The sequence below is a fragment of the Notamacropus eugenii genome, chromosome 2, assembly GCF_028372415.1.
Source record: "Notamacropus eugenii isolate mMacEug1 chromosome 2, mMacEug1.pri_v2, whole genome shotgun sequence".
Lineage (NCBI taxonomy): Eukaryota > Metazoa > Chordata > Mammalia > Diprotodontia > Macropodidae > Notamacropus > Notamacropus eugenii.
In genome coordinates, this window is record NC_092873.1 from 409608122 (window position 1) to 409620241 (window position 12120).

At 42.7% G+C, this 12120-nt stretch overlaps 1 protein-coding gene across 1 annotated transcript in view; it reads right to left on the reverse strand.

The window, feature by feature from the left end:
* Nucleotides 1-11408, reverse strand: part of STUM (stum, mechanosensory transduction mediator homolog) — a 109173-nt gene extending 97765 nt beyond the window's left edge. The window contains exon 1 of the mRNA XM_072647688.1: nt 10849-11408. Within this exon, the coding sequence (XP_072503789.1) occupies nt 10849-11059 (211 nt within the window). The 5' untranslated portion in view covers nt 11060-11408. The remainder of the gene's footprint in view (nt 1-10848) is intronic.
* Between the last annotated feature and the right edge of the window lie 712 nt (nt 11409-12120).

The window sequence follows — 12120 nt, forward strand, 5'->3', positions numbered from 1 at the left end:
ATAATACTTCAGGGGTAAAAATGGTCTCTCAATGAAATAGAGGACTTTCAAGCATTCTTGATGAAAAGACCAGAGCTGAAAAGAAAATTTGACTTTCAAACACAAGAATGAAGAGAAGCATGAAAAGGTAAACAGCAAAGAGAAATCATAAGGGACTTACTAGAGTTGAACTGTTTACATTCCTACATGGAAAGATAATATTTGTAACTCTTGAAACCTTTCAGTATCTGGGTAGTTGGTGGGATCACACACACACACACACACACACACATACACACACACACACACACACATACATGCACACACAGAGACAAAGAGCACAGAGTGAATTGAATAGGATGGGATCATATCTTTAAAAAATGAAATTAAGCGGTGAGAGAGAAATATATTGGGAGGAGAAAGGGAAAAATGGAATGGGGCAAATTATCTCATAAAAGAGGCAAGCAAAAGACTTTTTAGTGGAGGGAAAAAGAGGGGAGGTGAGAGAAAAACATGAAGTTTACTCTCATCACATTCGACTAAAGGAAGGAATAAAATGCACTCACTTTGGTACGAAAACCTATCTTACAATACAGGAAAGAGGGGGTGAAGGGGATAAGCAGGGTTGGGGGGATGATGGAAGGGAGGGCAATGGGAGGAGGGAGCAATTTGAAGTCAACACTCTTGGGGAGGGACAGGATCAAAAGAGAGAATAGAAGCAATGGGGGGCAGGATAGGATGGAGCTGAGTAATCCCCAATGGGATTCTAGAGTAGAAAGCTGATGGAAAAGACTGGCAAAATATAAGAGGAGCTGGCTGTCTCTATCATATATATTTCCCCAGCTTTCTACTCTAGAAACTTTGGGGAGTATTCTCCTTGGGTGAGGTCCAGGATCCCCTCAGGTTCTATCTAGCTTTTATTGTTGTTGCATTTTGGGGGGAAGAAGGACCCCAAGCTCTATATCCAAGGCTTGACCCCTTTCCCATCTAATGCCAATTCCACTATGAACATACATTGAGAATGGCAAAAAATAAAGGTCCATGTATCCAAACTAACAAAACAGAAATCAGAGAAGATATACATAGGAGAATTTATACCAGACAATACAGAGTGAAGGAGCTCTCCCATTGGGGATTACTCAGCTCACCCAACAGAGAAGGCCCAAGGGGAAATCATTAGGCTTCTTAGCAAGCTGGGAAATGGAACATGCTGGAGACAGCCTTCTCTCATGTCTTCTCAGAGTCTTTCCATTCAGCAATGTCAAGTGCATTTGGCCTCTTCCATCTTCTCTCTTGAAGCTGGAAACCAGCAACGTCTGAATGATAAATCTCTAAAGGGGACTGGCCAAGACTGGAGTTCTCTCCCCTCTTTCCAATTCTACCCCATCCTTTATACAGCGCAGGTTATTCACCTCCACCACTAAGAAGAAAGTCCCATACCAACAGGCATTGGAACAGAAGTTATACTTGTAACTTTTCTTCCTTTTCACCAAGTTTATGTTTACCTACATGTATATGCATTGTTTCCCCAGTAGTAGGGAAGCCCCTCATGGGCAGAGACTACTTCATTTTGTCTTTATAACCCCAGCCCCTAACACAGGGCTTGGCATATGATAAGCTCTAAATAAATTCTTTTTGATGGATTGAATGAAATCTAGTCATCACATCTAGTATGCATTGTAGGGATTTTTTTGAACAAGCTACTCAATATTTTGCTCCTGTTTGCAAGGATGAACTGTAGAAATACACAGGTGATATTCTTATACTAAAATCTCTGATTGCACATCCAGGTCTCATCATGATGGCAACTCATCAAAATACTGTACTTAGCGGTAAGCTATGTAGGTGGCTTCAGCGCATACATGCACACACATAATTCATTTCAGTTTAATAAACGTTCATTAAATGCCTACTATGTTCCAGGTTCTATACTAGTCATGGAAGAGAGATAAAGACAAAAGATCACACAATTCCTGCCTTAAAAATACTTCACAATCCAGTAGAAAGGATGTTCAGTCAGTCAATAAGACAAGTATAAAAATAAGTATCTTATCTCTGGCATGATTATTTTCACCACCCCCTCTCCCAAGTTTTGGTACCATAACCATAAAGTCTGTCACAAAGATATATTCCTTCCCACACAGCTAGGGAGGAGGGGGCATAAAAGTCTCCGTGGGAGATTCCATTTTCCAAGGTCCACAAAATAATTTGCCCTCCCTTTTACCCTTCCCAAGCCTGTCAAATTAACTTAGATATCAGCCTCACGTGCTGCATGCGACCAGGATGCTGAAATGCACCAGGATGCTGGTTATTCACAATTGTGACGATTCACAATAATGTCACAATTCATCTCTACCCCATTCAGGACACACTCTGGGAATTCATCCCAAGAATTACTTTTCAGAGGAGGGGGAACAGGGATGGGAAAATTAATTAAATCGAGGCTTGAAATATTAAAGGAAATTTTATTTAAGTATATGCTCCCTAGGCCATGCCTTATCCTGCCCCTGATCTCTCCAGCACAATAGATAGCCATATTCTGCTATAGGTACTCAGCATTCAGCTCACCTCCTCCCTGGTCACATCCTGCTTTTAGCTCAGAAGACAATTATTAGAGTAGGTTCCTAAGCCCTGTGGATTCTGACTCTGCCATCTCTCTCAATCTATTCCCTCTTCCCTACTCCCACTGCTCCTTTATTACCACTTGCCTGGAATACTGCATCAGCCTCCCTCCTTGATCCATCCCTTGTGCCAGTCACATTAAACTCCCCTATACAGAGATCTCATCATATCACTCCTTTGTTCACAGCCATTTAAAAGCAATCTTCTACCTACTAAATGTAGTTCAAGCCCCTTACCCTGGCATTTAGCAGCAGCATCAAACCACCACCACCACAACTAGTATTTTCATGGCACTTTGAGGCTTCAAGTGGTTTAGAAACGTCTCATTTAACTTCCCAACAGCCCTGGAAGTCAAGTGAGATGCAATTGCCCACCACGTGTGCCCTTCTCCAGTGAAACTGAATCACTCCTCACCACTTGTGTACAGCCAGTACCTTCCCTCTTCTCTACAGTTGCATGCACTGCTCTCTCTGCCTTAAATGACCTCTCCCAGCTTTCCCATTCTGTCTTCTGAAATCCTATTCATCTTTCAGGGCTCAGCCTGAATGACTTTTCCCATGAAGTCTTCACTGATCTCCTAGCGAGAAAAGAGCCTTCCTTCCTCCAAATTTGCTAAATATTTTCTAGCTCTTCGGCTTCTGATGTGTTCTATTTTGTTGTTGCTTAGTAATTTTTCAGTCATGTCTGACTCTTTGTGAGTCCTTCTAGGGTTTTCTCGGCAAAGGTACTGGAGTGGTTTGCCATTTCCTCCTACAGCTCATTTTATAGATGAGGAAACTGAGGCAAATGGGGTTAAGTGACTTAAGTGATACAGCTAACAAGTATCTAAGGGTGGATTTGAACTCAGGTCTTCCTGACTCCAGGCCCAGCTCTCTGTCCACTGAGACACCTAGATGTCTATATTCTATTTTACACTATAGTTATTAAGTGGTTCTAATGTGACATGATGGATAGAGAATAAGGAAGACCTGGGTTTATGTCCTGCCTTTGACCCACAAAGGTTATATGGTTCTGAGCAAATCACTTAACATCAGTGCTCCAGGTAACTCTCTAAAACTATAGGTTATGAGTGAGCGTAAGTCTTCATTAGTAGCAGAAGTTTCCTCATTTGGAGATTGTTACCCCTATGAAATCATGGGTTTAGTCTCTTTTCCAACCTCAAACAATTTTATACTCATTGTAAAGTATTGCCTATTAGTGGGCAGGTAGGTAGATAGAATGAGGAACCTGGAGTCAGGAAGGCTCATCTTCCTGAGTTCAAATCTGGCCTCAGACACTTCCTAGCTGTGTGACCCTGGGCAAGTCACTTAACCCTGTTTGCCTCAGTGTCCTCAACTGTAAAATGAACTGGAAAAGGAAATGGCAAAACCACTCCAGGTTTTTTGTCAAGAAAATCTCAAATGGAATCATGAAAAGTGAAACATATTAGAAATGACTCAACAACAACAACTGCTTATTAATATATATAAACACACAGACACAATATATTATATATATACATACATATATACATACACACATATATGTGTATATTTTGTGTGTGTATATATATATATATATATATATATGAAGGATGTATATAAAATCATCTTTCCTACTAGATTATCAAGTCAGAGACACAGACACAATATACATTATATACATGTATATACATATATACATATACATACACATATATACATATATGAAGGCTATATATAAAATAATCCTCCCTATTAGATTATCAAGTCAGAGACCATGCCTTATTTTGAGAGGTGTACTGGAATCCGCTCTAGCTGCCTTGAAAATTTGCAGTGTAGCATTTACACCTCAGAAATCACTGCAAATCAGGGTTTGATTTATTGTTCTGTTATCTCTAGACTTAAGAAAGTGTTAATAATTCTGATCCAACTCAAAAGTGTGTACATACATTTTTTCCCACCATGTCTGGTTGTTAAACGTTTACCAGAGCATTCCTATTTTCCCCTTCCTTCTATTACCATGCTTTCAACATAGTAATAATGATTTACATTTATAAAATGAGTTAACATTTACAAAACATTTTCTTCTCAACAATTCTATAAGGTAGATAATACACCCTTTTTACAGATGAAGAAGTTAGTGAGTAGTTAAGTGAGTAGCCCAGGACCATACAGCTGATATGAGCCAGGGTCAGGAGTTGAACTCAGATCTCCTAATTTCAAAACCAGTATAATCCAGTGGTATCAAATTCCCAGCACAGCCCACAAAACTCCCCAGTACAGAGAGAGCCATAATAAAATATAATTGGGAAATATTTAACAAAATAAATTTTAAAACCACACAACATAGATAATGCCAATTTGCAGTTTTCTAAGTCAATCTGCTGCCCATTGGGATTCATGTCTCTTTGAGTTTGACACCTTTGATTCTCACTATACCACCATGTTTCTCAGTAGCAGAGATGTTACAAATATCTGTAAATGAATGATTAAATAAATGAACAAATGAGTTTTGTTGACTGACTAGAATCTAGATTATCCCCTCAAGGTGTCCCATTCAAGGCCTGACACTCAGTTCATGAGAGCTGGATTGGCCATAGCTTAGGTGGCCCACCTCCAGACTCTGACCCAAACCCACAATGGGATTTGTCCCGAAAGTAATGCTAATCAGGTACTAACATTTGGCTCCAACAAAAGCAATTGGTTCCTTTATAATAATAATATTATAAACTATACATACAGAGATTTTTTTTAAATTATATTTATTTTTGTTACATTTTGAACTCTGTGTTGTTTCTGTCCTTCCCTCCCAATCCTGTAAGTAGTTTTTTACTTGTTTGTTTGTTTTTTATCAGTACTATCTCATACACATGGACACATATTCGGTGCCACTGTGGTATAACAGAATGAGTCCAAGACTAGAATTTAGGAGACTTGAGTTCTAGTAACATTTATCCCCCTAAATTAGCTTTACAATCTTAAACAAATTACCGCTCTACAAAACAAGAGAACTGGAATAGATCAATGACTCTAAAGGATCCTCCTGCAACTATGAGTCTACTTTAATAAATATTCATCAAGCACTTTGTGAGCTGTGTGACCCTGGGCAGGTCACTCTCCCTCTGTGGGCTTCAGTTTTTCATATGCAAGATAAGGCACTTAGACTAAGTGATTTCTAAATTCCACCTCTCCTTCCAACCCAATCTGCACCCCAGTTCTATTGCCTACAGTCCTATGACTTTACAGCATAGTGTGAGAAAGAAAGAAATTTAAAATACTGTCTATCGTTGTTCTTAAGAAGTTTACAAAGAACTTGGGTAGAAGGTTATGAATTCATAAAAAGTTAAGCAACAGTAGGGATGGGAACAGAACCTGTCATTTCATTGGTTTTAGGAACCCTGAGATGATGGAAATCCCCTCTAGCAATAGGTTGGCCCCTTCTCTTCAATGTATAGACTTAGAGGGTTATTTAGGATCATCGATTTAGAACTGGAAAGAACCTCAGGGACCATCTAATCCAACCCTCTTATTTCATGGATGAGGAAATTGAGGCCCAGATGATTAAATAATGACTTGCTCAAGATTACATAAATAGTAAGCAGATGTCACAGTGGATAGTGCACCAGACCTGGAGTCAGGAAGACTTATCTTCCTGAGTTCAGATCTAGCCTTAGACATTTCTTAATACTAATGCCTTCTTTCTGTTAATTATTTCCTATTTATCCTGCATGGAGCTTGTTTGTATGTCTGTTTGCTTGTTGTCCCCTCCATTAGACTGTAAGTTCCTTCAGGGCAGGGACTGTCTTTTTGCCTTTCTTTGAATCCCCAGCGCTTAGTACAGTGCCTGACATATATTAAGTGTTCAATAAATGCTTATTGATTGATTAACTAGCAGGTAACTTGCCCAGGGTCACACAGCTAGTATGTGTCAGAGACATGACTTGAGAAGAGGCCATTCTGGTTTCAAGGCCAGCTCTCTACAGTGCCACAATACTTCTATAAATAAAAATAGAAGAGTTAAATAACAATAAAGAAAATAAGTTAATATGTTTTGCATGACCGTACATGTATAACCTATGTCAAATTGCTTGCCTTCTCAAGGAGGAGAAGGAGAAAGAGAGAGAATTTGGAACTCAAAGTTTTTTAAAATGAATATTAAAAATTGTTTTTACATGTAACAGGAAAAAATATTTTTAAAAAAGAAAATAATTTAAGAGATGACACAAAGCTGTAATGAATTGCCAGTTGACAAATACAGATAATGAGCATCACCTGTTCTGGGAAAAGAGAAATCATTTGGACTGTAAGGGTCTTGGAATACTTCATGCATGAGAAAAGATAGGCTTTAAAGGACTGGATACATAGTGTGTGTATATGCACAGCATATATACAAATATACGTTGTTCAATAACATTCTGATGTCCCATATTAGCCTGAGGGGGTAGCCAGAGTTCAGAGAAAACCAAAATTTAGGACTGGGCCTCTCTCTATTTGAAATGGGAAGCTTACTTCACTAAGTCAATCAAAAAAGAGGCAAACATAAAATTGAAGCTATGATCGCCCCTTTCAGTGGGTGTGCACTATAATTATAGAATGCTAGATTTGGGTAGGATCTTAGGGCTATCCAGTTCAGCTAAATTAAATCTCACCTCTCATATCTGTTTAGTCATGTCCAACACTTTGTGACCCCACTGGGGGTTTTCTTGGCAAAGATACTGGAGTGGTTTGCATTTCCTTTTCCAGCTCATTTTACAGATGAGGAAACTGAGGCAAACAGAATTAAGTGACTTGTCCAGGGCCACACAGCTTGTAAATAAATGTCTAAGGCTAGATTTGAACTCAGGAAGATGTGTCTTCCTGACTCTAGGTCTGGTGCACTATCCACTGTGGCATCTGCTTACTTGAGCAAGTCATTACTTAATCACCTGGGCCTCAGTTTCCTCATCCATGAAACAAGAGGGTTGGATTAGATGGTCCCTGAGCTTCTTTGCAGTTCTAAATCTATGATCCTATAAACCTTTGTCTCCCTATTTTGTAGAGGTAGCCATTGAGGCTCAGAGAAGTGAAGCCTTTTGTTTAGGGTTACAGACCTGGTAAGGCACAGGGCCAAAACTCAAACCCAGATCTCCTTATTCTCATTCTTCTGACTCTACCTTCTAGCCCACAATGCCTGGAGAGAAACAACAGCTCTAAGTATGGGTGAGTGTGTGCCTAACTGTCTTGTGTGTCTGAGGATGAAGATGTCAACAATGACGCTTTCTAAATTTCTCCTGTCACTAAAAGGATTAGCGCATGATTCTATTGCATTTGAAATATGTGCACATGTATAGTGTCATAACATGAAATCTAATGAGAGCATGCGTGTGAGCCGTTCTACAAATCATAAAGCACAATATAGACGTTAGCTATTATTACTGTAATCCAAATATTTATAATCCATTCTGAAGAGTGACTGTCCCTCTGGGCCCAAAGGAGAAAACTTTCCTAGGGGAGGCAGAAAGGGGAAGCCACTTCCATCCTGGCATTAGTTTATTTTTTACTGTAAAATACCATAGGGTGGCATTTACTTCACCACTTGAGAAAAAGAAAGTAGAACCCGAGCACATCAACAATGATACTATCCACATCCTCCAAACAGATGGAAAGACAGTGTGTTTTTATTCCAGCAAGTAGGGCTTTCTGACATAACTAAAGGGGCATCCGCTTGTCTCCCTGACATTGTTTAAATGCAAAAAGTTTTTTTCATGATGCAACATAGGGCCTAGATCACTATAGGGCACCCCCAAGCACCAGAGAATAGGGTCCAGACCTGGGATTTCATTGGCAGGGAAAGCTCCCTCTGATCAAAGCAGGTTTCTGCAACTTGCAATCTTACAATTGTCTAGAGAACTGCGTGTAAATGACTTCCCCAGCCAATGTCAGTGACACTTGAACCCAAGCCTTCTTGGCTTTGAGGCCAGTTCCATCTCTGCTCACTTTATTCACCATGCTGCCTCTCATAAAAACTCAAAATGGTCTCTGAATCTCACACATATCTGACACCAATCTGTAGGATGTATTTGTATATATGACTTGTAGGCAGGGCTTGGGTAAATTCCCTCATGCTAGGTGTTCAGCAGGAGGTTCAGGCTAAGGCAGCTAGTATTCACTAAGTCAATGCAATTTGGAAATTGTATATCAGGAGCCATTAGTGACCTGAAACAGGTTCTTTGTGGCTCTCTCCCCACTTCCTGTTCCTTTCCTCCTGCTTCTGTTGCTACTTCTGGGGGAATTCTTGGTCTGGGAAAAATAAATAAGGGATGAAAACAATCACTGAAAGGTAGAAATGTTGGTATTTTAACACAAAAATCTTCTGAGGATAGACTATATGGTTTATGTGGGTATTATGTAAGCCATGAGCAAATGCACTTTGTTTCCTTTTCCTATCCCACAACAAATTTCCCATTTTTCATATACTTTTGAGTACAGCCCTAGATGAAATTCTTTTAAAGTGTATAGAAACTGGGTCTGCAGTCAAGAAGACCTGAGTTCAAATCCAACCTCAGATACTTACTAGCTCTGTTTACCTTACTTTCCTCAACTGTGAAATGGGGATGATAATTGCTTCTACCTCCCAGGGTTGTTGTGAGGATAAAATGAGATAATATTTGTAATAGCACATAGATGCTATGTAAATGCTAGCTATTATAATATTATCAATAAATATTAATAAGTCTGCTGTGGGGTATTAAGTGAAGGATTGAGCAAGACCATGAGAAAGGGCAAAGAACTGAGGAGAATAACTTCTGCATGGACACAGAGGGTTTGGGAAGCCAACCAAGGGCCATGCCTGGGCTCCCTACTGCCAGGCTGTGCAGAAGCAAGTCTTTTACTGAGGTAGATCCAGAAAGGATTGCCTTTTCCCAGCTCAGGCCCACAGCATTCTGCCTCTGCCAACAGTTCTAGGAGCCTGAAAGCTCTCACTGCTGGGAGGGGGAGGAGGGGTGTGTTTGAACTGAGGGCCTCATAGTCATGCCAAGTACAACCTGTGCCAAGGCTGGAGTGAGTGGGAGAAGGGAGCCCCAAGGGTGTAAATAGGGAGGGGTGGAGGTTTAAGGCTTGAGGTAAGACTGACAGCAAAAATTTTTCCTTCTTCATGCTCCTTCTCCACCCACCCCCAGCTGGAATTTTGGCATCAGACCCAGTTGGGATAGAACCGGCTCCCATCCAGTACCAAGTGTGTATATCTGTACATTCTAGTTTACTGGAAATGGACTTAGGTAGAACTGATCATAAAATCCTCACTTCACTCTTATGTTCGTCTGGAAAACCAAACAGGTGGGGTTGGATAGAAAAAGAAAAACAAAACAATACAAAAACAAACGTTGATAATAGCCAAGCGACTTTTTCGTTGAGCTACCAGAGGTGCTTTTTTAAAATAAGGATGAAGGTAATGAGAAAAGACAGGAAGGCAGGGCGCTTACTATCCGATCCCCTGCTGGCCAACAGACAGAGGTGCGGGTGAGCCACTCCTCAGCCCAGATCTCATCCTGTCCCAGTCCTGTTCCTTCTTTTGGTCCCTCTCTCCCTCTCTCTCTTTCTCCCTCTGACAACTTTGAGGATTGGAGAACTCTCTAGAAACCACCAGTCCTAGGGCTTTGTGCCAGCTACAGGGCACCGCCCTGGGTCCTTTTCTCCCTCCTCTAGCCCATAAAAATGCATTTTTCCTTCTCCCTGAGTCCATTTAAATAGAAAAGGGGAGAGAAAGGGGTTAGATGCCCTATGGGAACAAAATAGAGAAGTGGGTCTACTCGAGCCAGCTTTCATTTTCAACCCGGCCGGCAGAAGTAAAGGTGGTCGGGGTGCAAGGAAGGAGAATGAACTAGCAGACCCCATGGATTGTAGCACCAAGGCTGCGAGGAGCATCCTCCATCTGCAGCTCATCTGGCGCCTCCAATTCTACCCAAAAAGTTTCGAGCTCCTCGCTAACTGGGAAGGGGAGGCTAAGAGTTAGTTAATGAGGTGGCGTCGGGGGAAAGGTTCTGGCCCCTTTACTCCCTCCTTTTCCCCCCGGGATGTCGCCCACCTCCTTCTACCCAGCAACCCGACAGCGCCCCCGCCTCAAAGGGGAGCAGCTTCTGGGGTGGGCTTCCATCCAGGACGCCCTCGGGGATGGCAGCTGCACCCCCTCAGCCTGGTCATAATTGCACCTTCGATGGCCTCCTCCGCACCCCCCCCCGATCCCGGCCAGCCGCTTCTCAAGTCACCCCGCATTTGGAAGGAATCCCACCCGCCCACCTCTCCTTACCCAGTCCCGGCACGAAAGTGTTGAGGAACAAGCAGATGACTGCCACGGGGAATGGCATGTAGGGGATCGCCGCACGGAGGGGGCCCTTCTTTTCCCGCACCTGCACCACCACCCCGCTGGACGAGGATGCGCCCCGAGGGTCCGCGGCCGCAGCCGATGCGGCCGCCGCTGCCGCCGCCGCCGTCTCCCCGTCTTTGTGGGGATGCTCCATGGCTTCTACGAGCTCCCGGGGATGCAGAAGGGCCGGGGGGAGGCTGCCGGAGAGGTGATGGGCTGTGTGCGCCCTCCAGTCCACACTCGCGGGGTCCTCCGAGCTCACAGGTGGTGAGAGTCTGAGGTTCAGCGGCTGCGGCTGCGTCCCCTACCCTGCTCTCAGAGAAAGCGCTCGGCAGCCCAGCCTCTCCGTCCGGGCACTAGATGCTCCGAGAACTCTCTTTCTCGAGCACACGCGCGTCAACACACACACAAACACACACACACACACACACACACACACACACACACACACACACAGGCGAAGGAAAGGAAAGGGCAGCGTGACACTTCAGTGACAGTCGTTCATTGCCCCTCCCCCAGCCTGACTTCTTCCCCGCCCCCCATCCTTCACCCCCACTCTCAAAATGAGAACGATGGAAGAGAAATTTTAGGTTGATGTTAAACAAAGCGAAGCTAATAAGGAAAGGACTTGTTGGTGCTGGAGAGTAGAAATGACTCCCTCCCTGAAGAAAAGTAGATTAAATTTCCGAGAGGGAAGAATATATAATAAGTGCATTCTCTCTCATCCACCACCCTTTCATTTTGACATACTTGAGTTAATTTGTCCTTACAACATTCCTAATATGGAAAGTCGTCCTTGGATTGTTGCCTTAATGAGAGAGATACATTTCACAAATGAGGAAACTAAGGCACGGAGTGGTTTCGTGATTTGTTTCAGGTCACGTAGAAAAATCAATGAGGGAGGCTATGGCAGAGCTCAGGGCTTTCTTTGGGTGGGGACTCCCCTTTGTGAGCATCACTGCCTGAAATCTAGACAGGATTCTGCAGACAAAGATGCCCTGCCGCGGGACGAGAAGGAGAGGTGAAATCAATCTCTGCTGCAGTCATCTCCAAGAATACTGTAGGTACTGGGAAAGAGAAGCCCCCCTCGGTGTCCTCAATATAGGTGTCTATGTCTTGTTAGGAAGGAGACAGCGCCGTCTGGTGGTAAGGCCTCAACAGTTGGGTACCCAAGTTCTGTGTCTTCCAAAGTCCACTTTAAAAGAAAGTTATGAG